At 28.2% G+C, this 22,302-nt stretch overlaps 2 protein-coding genes across 2 annotated transcripts; one reads left to right on the forward strand and one right to left on the reverse strand.

Moving 5' to 3' along the window:
* Nucleotides 1-19,859: 19,859 nt before the first annotated feature.
* On the forward strand, nt 19,860-20,806 carry OCT59_004027 (uncharacterized protein; the record flags this gene model as incomplete). The annotated part of the gene is made up of 3 exons (XM_066148011.1): nt 19,860-19,909; nt 20,052-20,526; nt 20,588-20,806. 3 exons carry the CDS (start codon nt 19,860-19,862, stop codon nt 20,804-20,806), a joined length of 744 nt encoding a protein of 247 aa, XP_065996650.1.
* Nucleotides 20,807-21,593: 787 nt separating this feature from the next.
* OCT59_004028 (uncharacterized protein) lies at nt 21,594-22,302 on the reverse strand (the record flags this gene model as incomplete). Its single annotated transcript, XM_066148012.1, has 6 exons — nt 21,594-21,622; nt 21,751-21,777; nt 21,867-22,005; nt 22,091-22,100; nt 22,205-22,215; nt 22,297-22,302. The coding sequence occupies 6 exons, from the start codon at nt 22,300-22,302 to the stop codon at nt 21,594-21,596; spliced, it is 222 nt and encodes a 73-aa protein (XP_065996651.1).

Here is a 22,302-nt window from a genome sequence, read left to right on the forward strand (position 1 = left end):
GAATACTGATGATTATCTAATGGATGCGTCACCTTTTTTTGAGCAAGATGTAGATGATCTAATACGCCAAGGATTCCAAAAACCACCAAATCCAGTACTTATAAAGCTTCCATCAATGCCTGATATAGTAATGACCCTGTTGATCAAACTGTAATACCTGAAAATTCCTGGAAGAAAGATAAACAAAAGGCGCGTGTTACAGATGATAAACAAATCAAGAACCAATCAACGAAGGCAAAACCTGATGTGAAAACATCAGCCAAAAATTCCCAAAAGAGAAAAAAATCATCCGAACTGGAAGCTACACAGATACTGACAGGATATGAAGCTGTCGGAGAGGAGCAAGAGCGAATCTGAAACATAATAGTTTACAATATCCTGTATACCTGGGACCTGCAGAAAATATTAGCAGAGTTAAAACTTTGGGGGAACGCTATTAAATGTTCCGTTAAATGGCAACATAAGTATCAGACTCTTAGAGCCAAGATAGCACTTTCCTCCTTTGCCCTTCCCCAGTTTAATAAATATTGGACGACAGACCTGGGAGGTATGCCCGTCAGATAGTTCCCTGCAAGTTGGACTTTACGAGAAAGAAAACAACGTGAGAAGTTCCAAGCCATTATTCATGACATTCCGGAGGATATGATGATGGCTACCTTGTGGACGGACTGTAAACCAGGTGAATTTTTAATGAAGTGCGGTGCTAGCTCATTTAAAGTAATTCAAACAAGTAAAGGAAGGAGGAAACTTGTGGCCTATTTCGAGAATTGGGAGACCATACTAAGGGCCTTAGATACGCCACAGTTTTTCGTACCTAACGGTAAGGAGTTGAAATGGTGTCGACACTCCATCCCTATCTTAAAGAAAGTACAAAGTAAACCGAAGGCTAAAAATACACCGAATACGAAAAAGTCAGGTAGTCTGACAAAAATTTGGACAGTAATCAGCCTAAGAAGAAGGATAAACCTGCATCCTCGAAAAAAGTCCCTAAAAATAATAACCAGGAGGAGAAGTACCCGAATACTCAGAAGAAGGCAAAGAAATCCTCGAAGAAAAAGGGTAATAATAAAGATAACAAGGCGGTTTTAGCAGAAATTTTAACTTTATTACAGAAACTAGTTTAGCCTATACTTTGATTAGCGGTTTTACAAATTTCAGAATTGTATTATTTTTAGGATAGAATATATTTATGTGTTGTACCATAATTTCTTGGAAAGAGGACTTGTCCTCTCCACTTTTTTTCCCCCACCTTTTTTTTACTCAGTGTGTTCGCCTGGATTATTATCGGACATGGTAGTAGTGCAGGTCTTTTTTTTCAGGAAGTTCGGGTCAGCTTCCAGTGTTGATGGTAGGATTCGGTTAGGTGGTACTATATTATAGTCATGCCTTTGTAAAATTCTCTCCCTACTTCACATAAAATAAATATATAAATAAAGATCTGCACAAAGTCACAAATGTTTTGAAGTTTTCTCTTAAGTAAAGCCTTTTCAGACATTAGTAAACTTTTATTCTTCAGGTTCTTACCTACTCGTTTCAACCTTTTATTTAACAAAATAACGCTTATTTGAGAAGTTTATATTAGGCTAACTTTTCCTACTTTTTTGACTTCAACCCCAGATGCAAGTTTGTATGAAAACTAAATATTATTTAAAGTACTTAAATACATGTAAATTTTTATAAGGAATCGAAATGCTTAATAAGTAAAAGGTTGGTTTGATAATAAAATATTTATTAAATCCATGATTTTTGATTTTTTCTGTAGTTTGTCTATATTAACATTGCAAAAATTACATGTATAAATTTAATTTTAATAGCATAAAAAGAATATTTGACGTATATTACATACTGTAATCAAATAATAAATAAATATTTTTCAAATTTATATATTAAATAAAATGTAACAGTCATCATTAATAAAAATTTTTCAATATGTATTCAATTTCAATAAAAATTGTCTCACAAAGACTTTAAAATATTTTGAATTTATGTGCAAAATTTCAGTATATATTATTATGTGAGATAGAGTAAAAATTTACTGTTATACAAATTTCATAGTAAAAAAGTCCCTATGCCGATCCGTGACATGACCGGTGTTTGGTATGGTTGTATGATTTATGACTTCCACAGCCAATTTTGGCAGCAATTTCTTTTGAAGCAAATCCACATTCAATCATCATAATTACCTGTGCTCTTTGTTTTATAGTGATTTTGGTCTTTAGTTTATAAACAAAAAATATATAATTTCGAAAAGTTTTTGTAAGTATATAAGTATTTTATTAATATTACATTATCATTAATTATAAAAAAAAAAATTTTACTAATAAAGACTTTTCTTAATAAAAATGGTCAAAAGTAACGCACCATGATTTGGAGGAAAAATAACGTAATAGAGTTTTTTTATTACACAAGAAAGGAGTAGGTATTTATATGTTAAAGATCTACATCTATATTGTTTATTTTGAAAATATTAGATTAAACGGATTTGTTTTGATCGATAAATACATGATTTATCATTTTAAAAAGTTTGGTGCATTTTTTTTGTGAGCCACTGTATTTTCAGTTATTTTAATTTTTGTAAAAATTATAAGAAATTAAAAAATTTATTGAATGGCATAAAAAACTTTTGAAATATTAAGAAATTTTAGACCATCTTATGATTTTCAATTTGAAAATTTGATATTTTGAATTTTCAAGAATTAGTAAAAAAACAAGTTTAAATACCTATTTTGGTAATAACTTTAACTCCTTAAAATTAATATAGATTTTAAAGTAATTTATTTATATTGAATTATATGATATATTTCTATTTTTATTTAATGAGTTGAATAAACAGGTTTGTAACTTGATTTTTTACTGGTTTTTAAAAAATTCAAAATATCAAATTTTCAAATTAAAAAATCATAGGGTGGTCTTACAATTTTGCAATCAGCTATAATAAGTCATATATTCAAAATTGTATAACCAAAAATTTTTATTTGTATAACAATAATGATTTTTAGGGTGCTGTCAGATATTACCTAATATTTTATGGGGAGGGGGATAACTAAAGATCTTAGGTTACATACAATATTATATAAGGAATTATATATATAACATATCTTACCTAAGGGGTAAGCTCTTATATTAAAGTGATATTAGGTAATATCTGACAGTGCCCTTATTATAAGTAAGATTTTCATTTTGTATAATGTATATTAGAATTTTTTTTATATACATTTAAAATTTTTTAAAGTTTTTTTTATTTTTTGTTTAAGAAATTTTTAAGATATTTTTTAGTAAAGTAGAAATTGTTTTTTGTTTGAGAAGTTTTTAAGGGTTCGTTTAAAGAAATTTTTTTAAAATTCATTTACAAAATTAAAAAAAATACATTTTATCACATATCTCAGCATTCAGTAAAGAAATGAAACACAGCTTATTAGATTCGTCTCAATACGATGAGTCAAATGGTGGTAGTTTCATATTTCTAGGTGCAATAGATGCCGAGTTATGTGATAAAATGTAAAATGCATAGTAGATGAAAATACAAATTGCCGATGTGTGGTATAGCTTAATATCTATCACAAGCTGTGTTCCATCATTTTACGATCACTGAGTGATGAAATATATAACAAAATGTATTTTCTTTTATTTTGTAGTATACATCCAAATTTTTGTATAAAACTTACTATATTATACATATTGGGCATCAATATCTATAAGGTATTTATAAAAATTTTATTTAAGTTATTTTTTAATAATTTTTTTTAAGAAAATTTTACAGCAGATTGCAAAATTGTAAGACCACCCTATGATTTTCAATTTGAAAAATTTGATATTTTGAATTTTTCAAGAATTAGTAAAAAGTAATAACTTTAACTCCTTAAAATTAATATATATTTTAAAGTAATTTATTTATATTGAATCATACTATTTTTATTTAAGGAGTTGAATAAACAGGTTTTTAACTTGATTTTTTACTGGTTTTTAAAAATTCAAAATATCAAATTTTCAAATTAAAAAATCATAGGGTGGTCTTACAATTTTGCAATCTGCTGTAATAATATTTATTTTGAAATTTTTCTTTAAAAATTTTTTTTTTATATAAACTCAGATTCATAATTGTATAATTTATAATAAAATTTGAACTTATGTAATGATTTTGTATAAATCTTCTAATAAAATTAGGCATATAAAGTTATATTACAATTTTGGGTCTGGATCTGAGTTGTATATGTATTCTTTGGGGTCTTGTATGGATGAGGTACTTTGCAGAATGGATCGCATCACAAGCAGAACCAAGAAGTGGATCCATTAGTAAAGCAGAACAAGTCGAGTAAACAGAAACAGGAGGAGGATTCTTTGCAAAACATAAAACCAAACAGTTTGCCAAAGCTATGGAAAAGGATCTGGATAGTACAGCGAAACTAACCTTGTTAGCAGAAATCAAGTTCTTACTTAATAAGATAGTCAACTGATGGGATGCCTGGGCTATTCTGGTGAGCTATAGGCAGGGCTAATAGAACACTATAGTAGTTACTCATTATTCAATTTTACTAATTCCCTTTTTTTATTTCTTTATTTTTTACCCTGGCTTTTTTTGTTGAACTCCTTTTATTTTTTTTTGGTCCTGAGTTTTGTGTTGCAGTTACAGTGAATCTTGTTGGGTGCTCATAGGACAAAGACCTGGAGGAGGGAATCCCTTCTAAGAAAGGACATTTTCTAAAGTGGACTTACTCCACTAGTCCAGAGTTTCAATCTGACAGTATACATATAATTGCCCTGAGTAGTGAATGGATGGTTTAGTTCCTAATAATGTTAGATTTTATTTTTATTTATGTAATCTCAATGTAATAGTTAGGCATAATTTTCTAATAAAGGTCCCAAATGTGCTACAGCCAAAAAAATAAAAAAACAAAATATTTTTATATTATTTTTTTAAAATTTGCATTAAATATATTTGATAAGATAAATATAAAAAAATAGATAAGTTATTAGATAAGTTGATCAGTAAATAGCAGATATTAAATATATATTTAAAACTAATGATTATTCAAATCAATAGCCCATAAAAATTAGTTTACAAGAAAAGATATATCCTGATATGTATAGTTGCCACTAAAATTATTAATACAGTTACGTTATGCATATACTATAATCACAAAAACTGTAAACTGTAATTGCCATAATGCTATAATGTGTAATATGCCGTAAATAAATAAGACTAAATTTATTATGTGACATTACACTAATTTTCAAAAAGAAAATTTTATCTCTCATTATGGTTTATTTCAAATAATGGAAAATCATTTTTAGAGAATGTAAATTTTTAGCTTGAACAATTTGTTGAGAATAGTTTCCTAAAAACTTTATTTAATAAGAATCCACAAGCTATGGACAAAGCAACGCTTCTAATAGATATATTTAGTGAGTCTGCCAACCCAAATAACTTTGCTTTTCAGTCACAGGTGATGAATATAAAACTTACCACCATTTAATTTTACTACCTGCTTTGTAGCTGAAAATTTTAATTAATTAGGCAAAATTTTTTTATTATTTTTTTGACTGAGGACTCTTGTTAAGATTATGCTTTGGTAGAGTAAAATAGGGTTCTGTAAAGATGTAACTTGAGTTGCGGCCAGGCCTGCACACCTTTATGCGATGAGACTGTGCAACTACCTTAAAGCTTCTTTCCTGGTGATTGGATTAATTCTGTTTATAGTTAATTTTTTCATTTCATATTTTTTATGTAACTTTCTTCTGGATAGAATAATGGTCATTTATATTAAAAATAAAAATAAAAATAAAATACTAAAATGTAACACCAAAAATGTAGTAAAAAAAAATGTAATGCTAAAAAAAAAAGTACTAAAAAATGTCAATTTATTCAAAAGTTAATTAACAATGTGAATTTTGAAAAGTCATTAACTTTAATTCTTTTCAAAGGAAAATGGGCTAAAGAGAATATTTGAGAGCACAGACTTGTGAAATAGTCATGAATAATTGTCCCTTCCAACTATATCTAATTGGTAAAACTGGTACAAGCCTTTTACCTTCTTCAGTAACAATAGCTGGCACAAAATAGTTGACAAATTCTATTAAAATAGCAATAGGAAATAAAGAAGGTGGCTGGTTTTCTTTAAAATATGATTTCTTGGATAATACCCACTGATCTATTAGCCAAACCAACTTCTATCCATAAGTTAATCCTAAGTATAATTCTTTCTCCTCATGCAATAATAATTGAGCCTTGAGTTCTTATTCACCTCTTTACTTCCTGTATGAATAGCTTTGATTAGAGCAACAGAACAATTTAATGATTTAAGCTTATTAATATTAAATTTAGCAATATCGTACTTTTGAGGTATAAAACATATGGCATCTGAGAACATATATTTGCAATAATATGGCTCTAAACTTGTACTGTACATCTGATTCACCTGACTGACATTGAGCTTATAGATTTCACAGAACTGTCTATATGTCTAGATACTGTCAGAGAAAAAACTCTTTCCCAAAATTCTTTTTTTACGAAAATTTCTATGTAATAATTTTTTTTTAAAAAATAATCCCTTTATTAAATTTTATTACACTTTTAAAAATAATAAAAATGAATAAGGAAATGAGTAGAATAAAACGATACGAAGAAGCTGTAGACTTCGTTTCAAACTTTAACGATATATTTTATCAAAATATTTCACACACTTTAGGTTCTCATATCGAAGACGGTTTCCTCAAAGACCTATTTACCAAGAACCAGTTAAAGACTGTAGATAAAAGACAGTTATTGATAGAGAGGTTTAGCGAAACTACCGACCCTGAGAACTTTGCTGCACAAGCTCAAGCTACGAACATACAACCCACCACCCTTTCGCTAATATTTTCTATAGTGTTACATGCTTCGTCCAAGTCATGGGAAAATTTTATGGCCCATTACTTTCTCAAATTTGGCGATTTGGGTGATGATATATCTGATGAAATGGATAGTTTATCAGAGGATGATCCTGATGCAATGGAATTTCAACGTCAGCTTGACGAATTAAGGAAGAGATCATCAAAACCAGTAGTTGAAACGCCTCCAATACTGCCAGATGTGGACATGACCCTGTCGATCAAACTGTGATACCTGAAATTTCCCAGAAGAAAGATAAACAAAAGGCGCGTGTTACAGATGATAAACAAGTCAAGAACCAATCAATAACGGCAAAACCTGATGCCAAAACGCCAGCAAAAAATTCCCAAAAGGAAAAGAATTTATCTGTACCTGAGGCCACTCAAATACTGATAGGATACGAAGCTGTCAGAGAGGAACTAGAGCGAATACGAGACATAATAGTTTACGATATCCCATATACCTAGGACCTGCAGAAGATTATAGCAGAGTTAAAGCTTTGGGTAATACTATCAAATGTTCTATTAAAACATAAGTATCAGACTCTTCGAGTCAAGATAGCACTATCTTCATTTGCCCTTCCCAGTTTAACAAATATTGGACAACGGACCTGGAAGGTATACCAGTTATATGGTTCCCCACAAGTTGGACTTTACGAGAAAGAAAACAACATGAAAAGTTCCAAGCTGTCATTCACAACATTCCGAAGGATATGACGATGGCTACCTTGTGGATGGACCGTAAACCATGTGAATTTTTAATGAAGTGCAGTGCCAGCTCATTTAAAATTATTCAAACAAGCAAAGGAAGGAGGAAACTTGTGGCCTATTTTGAGAATTGGGAGACCACACTAAGGGCCTTAGATACGCCACAGTTTTTCTTATCTAAAGATAAGGAGTTAAAATGGTGTCGACACTCTATTCCTATCTTGAAGAAGAAAGCACAATCTAAACCGAAGGCTAAAAATACCCCAGACAAGAAAAAACCTAAAGTAGGTAAAGTCTCAGATAGTAATCAGCCTAAGAAGAAGGATAAAGTTTCGTCCTCGAAAAATACCAAGCAAAATAATAATCGATTGAAAACTCCAAACGTTCAGAAGAAGACAAAGAATCTCTCGAAGAACACAGATCGTGACAAGGATAACAAGGAGGTTTTAGCAGAAATTTTGTCCCTGCTGCGTAAGTTAGTTTAGTCTTTCGTTAGATTAGTTCTAATATGTATTATTTTGTTAGGTAGAAATTTTTGCGTTACCTTTCGCTGGAATACTCTTTTCTTATTCCTATTCTATAATGGTAGTGTTATAGAATAGTTTTTTTTTAAAATTCTAGTCAGGGTCTGATTTTTTTTGGGCGAAGTTTATTATTGTATATTCGTTACAACTATTTGTTGAATTTTAATTATCAATGATATCCTCTTGGCTTACCTTAAAATAAAATAAAATAAAATGTCTAGATACTATCATTTGACAATGGATTTTCTTGAGAAATTTTTGAATACATTAGTCTATTGTGTACTGGTAGAAGCTGACCAAAATCTCTGACCAAGATTATTGAGCATCTACTAAAGAGGACCCTATACATCACATATACAACTCAGAGGTTGACTTTTTGAAAAATATGGCATAGCGCCTTTATCTTTATTAATTTATTAGAAACATTTACAATTAAACAAAATACAATAAAAGAAATAATAAAAAAATGAACTAACTAAAAATAAAGCTACCGTAAAGTCTCAATTATAAGCAACCTTTTTTGTTATAGAATGTGCTTATATTTGGGTAAATTTATATATTTGGTACATTGTAGTATTGGCATAGTGTTGGTTTAAGGGTGCTTTCAGGTAATATTTTTAAAATCTGGGATGCTTATATTTGGGGGTGTTTATATTCAGGACTTTACAGTATATAGTATATTTCAAGCATAGTAGATGCAACTATACTAATCAGACAATGAAAAGTGCATCCATTATAAAAATTGTTACCCAGTTTTGCTAAGAAAGCAGTTATTCAATAGCACCATTAGACAACCCAGAAAACCTGAAAAGTGATATTGACATTCACTTGCCAATCTTGGAGCTGCAATCAATCATGAGGTTCAGGATCATGTAAGTACATATCTTTTGTGACCTCTTTTGGATAACCATATTTTTACCTGCGTGATCTATACAAAGACAATGCATAGGATTATATCTAATATGATGCTGCAGTTATACTTAATTCTTTAGGACGTTTTTTACAAGGATGGGATGTTGAGCAGGTACAAGTGCGTCACAATTAGCGTATTATATTATAGCGAGAATAAAGGAATTGTTAAATTTGATAAGACAAATAGGAACAGATGGGCCAATATTTTTTTACCTTTAGTGCCATAGATATGTATTGGCCTGAATTACACAAACTGATGGAAAATAATGATCATAATGGAGATGAGGCTGAATCATCCAAATGTCAGTAATAGAACATAATTGATAATCCACCATCACAATGTGGTTTTTTAAACAAAGATTTAAAACTTTCTTTAATGATGTGTTAGACTATTGGTACTGATACGAGTGGCAGCAAGGGGAAGTAATAAGGATGAAATGAATAATGTAATTCAATATTTTGATTAAAATATCCATGTCAGAAGGGAGCAGAAGAAATAAACGATGATTTACAAGACTATGTTGAATTGATAAATGACATACCAAATGTAGTCTCTCATATTATTTAAGTCAAATACAGACAACAGATTTGTAGATAAGGATACTCAAAAGAGAGAAATGATCATTCATTTATACGCAAGGATAATCATGGACAACCTGAATTAGTGACATCAAGGAACAACCCATATCTAAACCCGCACAACAGGTTGCAATTGCAAGGTTGGCAAGCAAATGTTGATATCAAACCTGTCCTCACTATACCTCGTCTTCTATCTCTACTTCTGCCTTGTCTTCTATCTCTACTTCAAAACTCTTTCTCCTTTTCATTTTTACAAAAAATTCTGCAAAAATTTTTTTTTAAATTTTTTCACTTTATTTAAAATTTTTTATATAAAATAAAAATGTTGAATATAGGAGACTTAGTTAGAAAGAAGAATTGCGCAGAAGACTTTTAAAGTTTATCTCGTATAATGGATACCAATATTTACATAAAGTTACTGCAGAGCTCGGTTCGTTTGTAGAAAATGGTTTCCTTAAAACTTTATTTGATAAGAGTCCACAGGCTATGGACAAAGCTCAGCTTTTAGTAGAGACGTTTGGCGAAAGTGCCAACCAAAATAACTTTTCTATACAGGTGCAGGCGATGAATATATAACCTACCACCCTTTCACTAATATTTTCTATAGCGCATTACGCTTTATCCAAATCGTGGGATAAATTTGCTACCCGCGCTTATACTCTATATGGTGATATGGGTGATGACACAGAATCGGAATGTCCTTCCGCCTATGACGAATTGTTTACATCTACTAGCTCTTCAAATACGAAAACTACACCAAATCCAGTACTTGAAACACCTCCAATACTGCCTGATGTGGAAATGACCCTGTCGATCAAACTGTGATACCCGAAACTTCCCAGAAGAAAGATAAACAAAGGCGCATGTTATGGATGATAAACAAGTCAAGAACCAATCAACAACGGCAAATCCTGGTGCACAAACATCAGCTAAAAACCCCGTAAGGGAAGAATTCATCTGTACCTGAGGTTACTCAAATACTGACAGGATATAAAGAAGCTGATGACCAGCGAGAGCAAGTCAAAGACATTATTGTATATGATATTCTGTATACCTGGAACATTGAGAAAATCTTAGGAGAATTAACGTTATGAGATCATACTATCAAGTTGTCAGTAAAACGGCAGCACAAATATCAGACTCTTAAAGTCAAAATAGTTTTGAACTCATTTACCCTTCCCCAATTTAACAAGTTTTGGACGACTAACCTGGGAGGTATACCAGTGAAATAGTTCCCCGCAAGTTGGACTTTACGAGAAAGAAAACAATGTGAAAAGTTCCAAGCTGTCATTCTTGTGGAGTGACCGTAAACCACAATTATTTTTACAGACGTGCAGTGCTAGCACCTTTAAAATTATACAAACAAGCAAAGGAAAAAGGAAACTCGTAGGTTATTTCGAGAATTGGGAGACCACACTCAAGGCCTAAAATATGCCTCAAGTTTTCCTTAATGATAAGGAGTTGCGATGGTGTCAACACTCTATTCCTACCTTGAAGAAGAAGCACAAGCCGAAGGCTCAAAATACTCCGAACAAGAAGTCTGAAAATCCTGGACAAAGTTCGAATAGTAATCAGCCTAAGAAGAAGGATAAGAAGTTCTCAACCAAGACTGCTAAAGATGATAACCAGTTGAAGAACCTGAATTCTCAGAAGAAGGCAAAGAAATCCTCAAAGAGTAAGAGACGTAATAGTGTTAACACAGAGATTTTAGCAGAAGTTTTGGACCTATTACATAAATTAAATTAGTTTAAATTCCTATCTAGTTATAGTTATTTATTTAATTAGAATATAGCGCATTTTTAGTAGCAGAATTTTTTTTTCACTTTTAATTCTACTCTATAAGCCCTTGGCTTTAGAAGGAGCTTGCCCCAGTTCTTCCTTATTTTTACCCAGTTCATATGGGTTTGTCTAGGCGGCGAAGTTTCACCTAGATTGAGCCTTTCTCTTTATCAAAGGGTGAGGTCTGGTTGTATGGGAATTTAGTTTCCAGCGCTGGTTGAATTTCCTATTCTAGACACAGTTTTTAGTTGGAATGTATTTCGATATATGATAGCTATCAGTGTTTATTTTCACTGTGCGGCATGTGCATAGCGCACATAATCAGAATTTTGCACACACCTTTTTTAGAAGGGATGTGCGGCATGCACAAAAAATTTTGAAATATCCTTATATGATTGGACGCATATGTATTACAGTACCTATTATAGTAGTATAGCCATACCACTTTGCCACACAGTAAAACTCAATAAATTGTGCGCCGTCCGCACAGTAACTTTTTATCAAAAAATTAACACTGATAGCTATTATTTGTACTAGATAGGTTTTACTACTCTTGGCAGAATAAAATAAATAAATCTCTACTTCTATCTCTACTTCTTGATCAAGACCTAGATTGTGACCTTCTTCTTTCCCTTCGCAATCTATATTCATATCAATGTTGATCATGCGCAGCATGCTGCCGTCGATACTCTCATCTAAACAGATCTAAAATCCAATAAAAATATTACAGCTGATTGCAAAATTGTTTGACCACCCTATGATTTTCAATTTGAAAATTTGATATTTTGAATTTTCCTATTTTGGTAATAACTTTAACTTCTTAAAATTAATAAAGATTATTATTTAAGAAGTTGAATAAACAGGTTTTTAACTTGATTTTTTACTGGTTTTTGAAAAATTCAAAATATCAAATTTTCAAATTAAAAAATCATAGGGTGGTCTTACAATTTTGCAATCAGTGAATAGTTCCTTATATTGCATCTAATTCATACCAACATATTATAATTCTCAATGATGGTATTTATTTATGTATTTGTTTATTGTTGATTTCTCATGGAATTATTTGTCAGCACTATTTTAAGTTAATGGTTGAAAATCAAAAAGCTTTATTTCACGTAATGTTGATGCCATCAAGATGGTTACATAATGATACATGGAAAAATATCGATTCTATATACTGTGAACCATTTATTAATACTTTATCTCAAAATTTTTCCAATACTAATAATAAACAAATTTTTAATCCTAGACATTATAATAATATTCAAGGAGTTCAGGTTTATCAACAAGTACGAAAAAAAATGTATTATGGTAGAATCATGGGTCATTTTAAAAAAAATGATCTCATATTATCTTATATTGCTAAAAGGGTTGAAGAACGTGAAGCCAGATATCAATCAACTACTACTAACAAAATTCAGCCTTCAAATAATACTATTAAATCAAAAGATGGATGCGTTTATAATGTCACTATGTCAGTGATATTAAAGATCCAACTGTGTGTCAGGTAAAGGTAGATCTTCTACTAAACGATTGAAAGCTTTTAATAAAGTGCATAATAAAGTAAGAAGCACTAGTACTAGCGAACAAATTAATATTGGTTGTGAAGAAAATGAAATTAATGGACGTAGATGTAGATTGTGTCATAAAACAGGACATTATGTTCTGAAATGTCCTAACAAGAAAAACACTAATGTAAATGGTTAGTAGTTAGATATTAGTATTAATGATATTAATAATGTATTAAGTTAAATATAATGTATTAAGTTAGATATTAGTATTAATGATATTAATAATGTGTAAATAAAATTTTATTTATCTTATACTCTAATAAAATGATACAAATTTTGAAGTCATGTAATATCACGTGAATTTATATGAGGCAATGTTTAAGCATTATAGCAGGCACGATAAATAAATTTGGTAATTTATTTATATTGAATCATATGATATATTTCTATTTTTATTTAAGGAGTTGAATAAATAGGTTTTTAACTTAATTTTTTACTGTTTTTTTGAAAAATTCAAAATATCAAATTTTCAAATTAAAAAATCATAGGGTGGTCTTACAATTTTGCAATCAGCTATAATAAAGCATCTCAAAAATAAATTATAAGTTCAAGATGCAACCCGTATACATGAAATGTCTATTTAATATGCATAATTATTTTTTTCAAAATACTTTTGAATTCGTTGTTTCTTTATCGCCAACTCCTTCTCAATATCTACCCTATCCTTTAATAACCCAACAATAACTTCTATCACTCACTTTACATTTTTACGCAATTCTTTTTTATCCTCTGAATTCTCTTTCAAAGCAGATTCAGTAAATTGGATATTAAGAGGATTTTTACTTGTATAATATATTCTGTCTGAAGTGTAAAGGATAAAATACCAATCCGTAACTGTTGTAATGATTCCATAGATATAATTGAAGTCATCTCTGAATGCATCACACCATCACCTGACTTATGCTTTCTTCACTTTTACATTGAACCAGATTCTGAGCAAAGCTAATGACCACTTGATATAATTTCCCTTCCATGATGCAAATAAGTTTATCAAGAGCCTTGATTGCATAATCGATTTAACTGGTATTTTCTTCACCAACAATTTCTAACTGGAAAGCTAAAGTAGTGCTTCGATCTGAATGGGATTTTAACAGATCAATCTGCGGTTTACTATGGTTGGGCAACGATTTATTTGAGTTGGAGCTATAAGTTTGGCCAAAATTAATAAAATTTGTAGAAGAATAATTTTTTTAAATCTGACAAAAATTATAGTTTAACAAAAATAATAGAAAAATGTTGTGATGTCAATGGATCAATCCGGATTGAAGCACTAAGCCAAAGTAATCTTCTTTATTATTATTCTCTTAATAATATATAGTAAAGTGTAAAGAATGACCAAAATATATTCACACTATTACCAAAACTGATGGTAAAATTTACTGAAACTGATTGGTAAACTTATCAAAAGTATAAGTTCTAAGGTTGCATAGTATATGCTAATTAGTTTTGATATTAATCATATAAACTGATTTATGATCAGTATAGATAATCTCTTTTTTTTGAAAATAAATTCTTTAACTCTTTTTTTTGTAGAATTTTTATAGAGATCAGACTGGAAATTGGAATTGAGAATGAATAAGTGTTCTAAGTGAAGGAGAAAATAATTTTACTTTTTTTTTTATAGAAGAACGTTAATTAATGTTCTTTAACTCTTATTTTTTTTGTAAAACTTTTTGGAATGAGCTTAAGGAAGGAGAAAGGATTTTTTTTTAATATATTAAAGAACGTACTAACTGTATGTTTCTTTTTTATTTCTTTAGGTTGCCAGACTTTTAGATGAACCTGGATTAAAACACTCAGAAATGTAAGCTTAAGGAAAGGAAAGAATTTTTTTAAAATATATTAAAGAAATGTACTAACTTTTTTATTTTTTAGATTGCCAGACTTTTAAACATCCAATCAGTAAATTTTTTATTACAATCAAATAAAAAATATTAAAATAAAACAATAAATAAAATATTGCAATGAATTTTTTAATTACAGTACATATAAATTCATTGAAAATAAAAAAAATAAAATAAAAAATTAAACTATAGCGAAACTCATATAAAATATTATTACTTTTTATGCCACAAGTTTTGGCAGTTTTGCAGTTTTGCAGTTTCGTTACTATATAAGAGTAAATCAGTTTAGTAAATTAGTTTAATAAATTGTAAAACTAATACTGAAACTAAAGTTCAGTTCAGTAATTCAGAATACTGAAACTGTTCTGATATTGAAACTGATTGAAGCCCAAAAAAAAGGTTTATTGTATACTTTGAACTAAATTAAAAATTACTATTAAACGTTTATCATATATTTTTATGATTATGAATAATAAAATTTTGATAATTTTCTTGAATGGAAATTGGAATTAAAAAAAAAATACCAATTTACTTAAATATAAAATGACTTTGTAAAATTGACACAATTTGCTAAAACTCATAATTCTGATTATTAATTAATTTTCAATTAATTTGCTCTATCTAAAATTATGAATTTAACTTAATTTTGACTGAATTTGCTAAAACTCAAATGTGAGTTATATATATGATGTTTAGGGTCATGTAATAAGGTTTATCTAATAATTAAAAAGGTAACTAAAATTCAGTAGTAAAGTTTTTTTTATATAATTGATAATATAAGGTAAGGTTTATATATTTTTTTTAAAATGTTGTGGTAAATTTCAAAATGTTACATTAATTTTTCAAAACTTTAATTTTTTTTAATTTTTTTCTTTATTTTATAGGTATCAGTTAGAATTTTTGGGCAAAATAGTAAGTTTTGAAAAAAATCATTTTCTTTTCAAAACTTTAATTTTTTTTTTGTTTTTTAATAAATTTTACTAACATATTCTTTTTTGTAAGTTTACAACTTTCTGAATACTTCCTGAATAGAACTATTCTTCAAAGTTCTTTAATTTCTTTTATTTTCTTTAACGAAATATTGACTAATGTTTTGTTTTTCTTTTTTTACTGTAGATTAGTGACTTTTTGGATAACATCTGGATGGAATTTTGAAAAAAAATAAAGATTTTCAAAGAAATGTAATTTGTAAGTTTATGAGCATCTGAATAGAACTTTGAAGGTATTTTTTGAAGTTTAAATTTTATTTTTTTAACAAAATGTTATTAATTAACTGAATATTTTTACTTGTTTACTTTTGGTAGTTTACAAGTTCCTGGATGCTTCTTAAATATAAATTTAAATAGTTATTTGTTGAAATTGAATCAACTGGAATAATATCCAAACCATTAACAACATGTAAATTACAGTAGAACTTTAGCTATTAGTGCACTAATAAAATAGTGTAGTAAAGTTATAAATTTGTAATATATTTAATTAATAAATTAAGTAGAATTTAATAACAAAAATCCATATAAAATTTTATTATTTATAAAATCTGTACAGTTTTTTATTAAATTTTTTCTCTAATGTTTTGCATGAGAGTATAAAATTTGCACAGATATAATTTTTAAAAATCTATATAGATTTGCTTTCCAAAAAAATTTCTGATGATAATTATTTTAAATTTATAATTAAAGTAATATATATATTTACTATAAGAAAGTGTTATTTTTGCTATTTATTGTTATTAAAATTTTATTTTATAAATTGCAAGAGTTTTCTCTTTTTATTAAATTAATAATTATTCTTAATTTATAATTAAGATGATATATTAATATTATACTAAAATACTAAACAATTTTAATAAATTTCTTATTTTGCTAAAATTGAAAAAATACAGTATTATATAAAGTCAATATTTTAAAAAATAAATAAATAAATTTTTATAAAGTAAATCTAAAAAATCATGTAGATTTTTTTTTAAATAATATTATAAATTAGTAATTTGTTTTTTTTTTTAAAAGTAATTAGATTATAATTCTAGTTCTAAAGAAATGTTTGGAATTTATAGTAAATTTACTAATGCAGATATTAGTAGTAATTAAATTAATTTTTATTTAATTTTAGTTTTTTTTTTATTATGTAATCTAATCTTAATATACACAGTGAAATTTTATAAACCAGATCTTTGATAAACTGAATTTAGGCTTAAACTGAACTTTTTTGCTGAAACTAAATCACGTATATTAAAATAGTTTCGATATACCAGAGTTTACTAGTAAAAACTCGATATTCACTATAATAAATCAAATGATTTGATAAATCAGATCACGTGATAATTAACCAATAAAATTTAAGTAACAGAATACTGTAAATCTTAATTTTGGCCAGAATTATAAAAATCTTAATTCCGGTTGAAGTTATATATTACTTATATCTTCAATTAAAAATATTTTATATTCGTTTTCATGAACTCTATAACTTAAAACTAAGATAAAAAATTAAATTACAGTGTATATTAGTTTTATTAGCATGAAAATTTTTTAAAAATTCAGTATAATAAATTTTCAGTTTTTTTCGATTTACCAGATATTCTGATAAATCAGATATTTTTAGTGGAACCAATAGATCCAGTTTATCAAATTTCATTATGTACTATATTTTTCCAAGGATTTTGGTTAAAAAACTTGTGAAGGTACTTAATTTTAGAAGTTTTTTTTATTAATATTTTATATATTAATCTTTTTATCAGATGCTTAATTTTGGAAGGTAACTAATTTTGGAAAAATATAGTACAGTCAACTTTCTTTATAGTCACACATTTGAAACAGTTCATATTTGGTGATTATAAAAAGATAAGACTATATAAAAAATTTTCTTATATATATATATTATAATTCTGGTCAAAAATTCATAATTTTAGTTAGAATTATACTTAAAACTTTATTGTATCGATACTCTGCCAATATTAGTGAACTTACCGCCATTCGATTCATCTTGATAAGACGATTCTAATGATATAAAATACATTGAAATCCAATCACTAGATCAATTTTTAAAATTAAAAAATATTAATTGTTTTTGCATAATAACTCTATCAATATTGATTCTAAAAAAATAATCTTACTACCATTCGATTCGTCTTGATGAGATGAACCTAATGGTATAAAATGCATCAAAATCCAATCACTAGATCAATTTTTGAAATTAAAAATATTAAATGGTTTTTGAGTGGTAATTCCGTCAATATTAATCACAGGGAGATAAGTTTACCACCATTCAATTCGTCTTGATGAGGCGATTCCAACAAGCTATTAATCGTCTTTTTATAATCACTAGGTATCAAGCAATTTAGCAAAATGTTAAATAGCGCAGTAAATGTAAATTAAGAAATTATATAATGTCGATTTTTAACATTTTGTTGAATAATTTATCAGCTAGTATTAATCGTAAAAGGATAAAACTAGGGTTAGTCACCATAGTGCAGTCATTAAGGTGGCATCCTTCATATAGTCTAAGTATGGTGAGATCGCAGATTCGATTCCCATGATCACAAAAATAAAAAGAATTTTATTGCGAATACTACAATCAATAGTGTGAAAGTACAGGGATTAGTGTAGTTAAACTGCATCATAGTGAATTAATGTATACAGTTAATTTTGCCTGATCCTGTGCTTGAAAGATCATTACTATATGAGGAACTTTACGTAAAGGTGGTTACTTCACGATATTACTTGTCAGTTTAGATGGTAAAGCTGAAGGTGCAATGTCTTAGTGGTAGTTTAAACTTCTGTTAGGTCGTAAACCAACTAAGGTGTTGCATACGAAAACAAAAGATAGCATGGTTATAGATTTTAATTCCCTACTTTCTTTGGGTCTAGGTGAATCTCGGTGGTTGGATATTCCATGGGGTGATTTTGGATCTAAAGTACTAAATCAGAACTGAAAGTGTACTTGGGATTTATAACTATACTATCAGTGCTGAATAATCGTGGACTGTAGTGGCCTTTAAGTAAAATCTTATACCTAAATTGGTGGTATGAAAGAGTACTAGATGGTTGATACTACCTGTTGAAAGTCCTCCATAAAAGTAGGTGCTTTTTAAAGGTCATAAAATAAATTGAGTACTAGTATCATGCAATGGATGTAAGGATAAGTAGGCGGTGTATTCTATTTTCAGATTAGCCTTAAAAGTGGCCTAATAGGAGATGTTCTCCATATTTGGTGCTGTTTCTCCAGAATTAAATCTCAGTAGTATAGTTGCCGCTGGGGATGATAAAATATTAAGCAGGCACCTACCTATAAATGGGTGGATTGGAAAGCCTTAACTATAAACTTCTAGCAAAGTAAAAAAATAAAACTACCACCATTCGATTCGTCTCAGTAAAATGATTCTAATAAGCTATAATACATCTTTGTACAATTATTAGATATCAAGTTATTTAATATATTCTTTGTATAACTGTAATTATAAACGGTTCTTTTTAATATAAAATTTTTAAAAATAGGTGTGATAGTGACTATAAATAGATTGTAACTATATAGGATAGATTTTAATAATAAAGTGTTTTGAACATTTAACTAATATGATTATATAGTAAAATGTAATTATAATGGAAGTGACTATAGAGAAAGTTAATTGTATCAATATTCAATTTACCAATATACTATTAAAAACTTAATATATCAATAAAATTTTATTTTCCCACTATATGTGAAGACATATAAATATTAATATTACAATATTTCCTAAAAAATTTTCATATATGTTCTAATATATTATTATATAAAAATTTGACTGTACTTCAGTTAAAGAAAATGATTAATTTTAGTTTATTTATTTTATTTATCGCCATTTTCAAAATGGTATGCGCAGTGTCGATCATGTATTAAAAATGAATACCCGCTAAGAATACCAGAAGGTTGTTATCACATGAACATTATCCAATTAAATTATTAGATTTTATAATAATTTAGTTTTGTGTTTTTTTCATGTTTCAACTTGAATAATGACACTTAAAGAATATCGTTGGTACGTGCCTTGGCTGTAAGAAATGTTTATATTGTGGAGATGAATTAAGTATTCAAAAAAAATGTCTCGTGATAAAACTATAAAACCAAGTAAAAAAATAGGACAAACAAAGTAAAGGTTGCACATCTCAGGTTTTTGCACCTGAATTATTTTCCAAACAATATGAATATATCAAAGATAATGTCACTCGTTTCAACTATTCTTTGGATCTCACTACAAAATTCAACTTCACTCTTTGCTCTTCATGTCACAGTTATTTTCAAAGGCAGAGAAAATTCATTATTACTAAGGACACTTCAAATTTTTTAGAAAATAATAAATCAAATGATGATTGTATTATCTTAGATGAATCTGATGATAATACTAAGCATGAATTTAAAGTGGATAAAAAATCTGAAACTGAGCAAATTACTATATCATTTAATTTGGTCATAAAACTTTCTGCTGGCCTATCATTACCATCGAAATGGTTAGAAATTGAGACTTCATCATTAGATGATATACTTGCAGACATTCACCATTATGTTGGAAAACTAACCAGTGATGGAGAAATTATGCATTCTGATTATTCAGTATCATTTAAGCTAGAAAAATCAGGAGAGGTTAGAGTGCAATTAGAAGACATACAAGATTATAAAAAGTTCCTCTCAGATTACAAAAAACTGGTAGATAAAAAAAAGAACATGTCAATTATAGTTTCTCTTAAAAAGAAAAGGCAAAAGAGAAAGGTAATTTGCTTTATATTTCTTTATACAGAAAACTATTTTTTATTTATTTTTATTGTTTTAGGAAATCTCAGATTCTGAAGAATCCAAAAGTGAGAATATCAAGTTGAATAAAAAAAAATGTGTAATACCAAAATTAAAAAATTTTTCTACAATTTTACAACAAGAAGGCCATATAATTTGTGAATTGAGAGAGAAATACAAATGCAATCAGTATAATGCATCATGTTTTATTGGCGATAAAAGACATATAAAACTTACAGCTATGCACCTGCAATGCTAGGCAAAAGAAATTGTAATTATGTTTATAAATTTATTATTGACCAATCAAAAAACTAATACTTTTTTTAATAAGTTTTTTTTATTTTAGATTCGAAGTACCACAGATAATACTCAAACACTGAATTTGCCAATTTTCTCACAATCTAGCAGTACAAAAGAAAATTTCAAGCCACCCACACCTACTAATTTTTTTTACTATGATACCTCAAATGATTTCATTTGCACAAAATTCAAATATGGTTAATACTTTAAAAATATATTTGAAAATGAACAGATTACTATAGATCAAATATATGATCTTACTGATGCAGAATTTGACCAGTTAGGCGTAAATAAAATTTGGTGGTAAAAAACATTTAGAGCTGCAGCAAAACGTTACAAATAATTTCAAGAAAATTCATGTTATATTTTCATTTATAATATAATAAATTCACATTTTACAGTTTGACTAATATGAAAATAAAATTTCTATATACTCTAGTTTTTATAAAATTTCTTATCTATAAGTTCTATTACATATAAATTGAATCCTTAAAAACTTTCATAGCTGTCTCCAGAGTAATTTGAGAACATGCTATTAAAAAAGGATATTTAGGATCATTACATAAATAGACAAAGTTCCTGTATTTCTTTAAAAATGATTTTATAATGGAAAAACAAGTTTCAACTGGGTTAAGATCTGGCGAATAAGGAATAAGAACTCAACACGACCACCAAATGCTTCAATATATTCTACAAGATCTTGATCATGGTGAATTCGCACATTATCAAATACAAGAACACTTTGTTCACCAGGATATGAATTCATTTGAGAAACCTAATACAAGAAAAAAAAAATAAATATTACAGGTAAAATAAGTAAGATAATAATTATTATAACAATTCCTAAACTTATTATCACATTTGAAATAACAAAATTTTTAAAAATTTCTTTCGTACAGCTACCTTCCATGATGTTTACAGCAATAATGCCTTGTAAAGAAAATGCAGGCAATATTGTATAACGTACTCCACGTACAAATACATTCTTTTTAATTGCAAAAGTATTTTTAAAGAATAACCATATCTACGAGATAAAGTGCGTTCATCTTTAGAAGTTTCATCCATAAATATAAGCTGTTCAGGTTTATAATCATGTCCAACTTTTGCAATAAATGTGCTTCTAAGAAGTTCATTCCGTTCATAAGCTGCTTGATGTAACTATACAAAAACAATAAAAATAAATTACAAAAAAAATAACAAAAAAAGAAAACTACAAATAAATAAATAATAAATTTGCACATACTTTCTTTCTACTAATTCCACAGTAAACTAAAGATTGCCAAAGAGTTGGAATAGAAACCAACTTTCCTGTCTGTTGCTCAAGTTCTCCTACTAATTCGTCTAAATACCAATTCACCTTATCCTTAACTAACTCTCATAATATCTAAATTAATAATACAATAGTAATATTCAAAAGTGAATTGATACACTATTTTACTTATAAATTACCTTCAT

Source organism: Rhizophagus irregularis, chromosome 12 (genome assembly GCF_026210795.1).
Source record: "Rhizophagus irregularis chromosome 12, complete sequence".
NCBI classification, from domain to species: Eukaryota; Fungi; Glomeromycota; class Glomeromycetes; order Glomerales; family Glomeraceae; genus Rhizophagus; species Rhizophagus irregularis.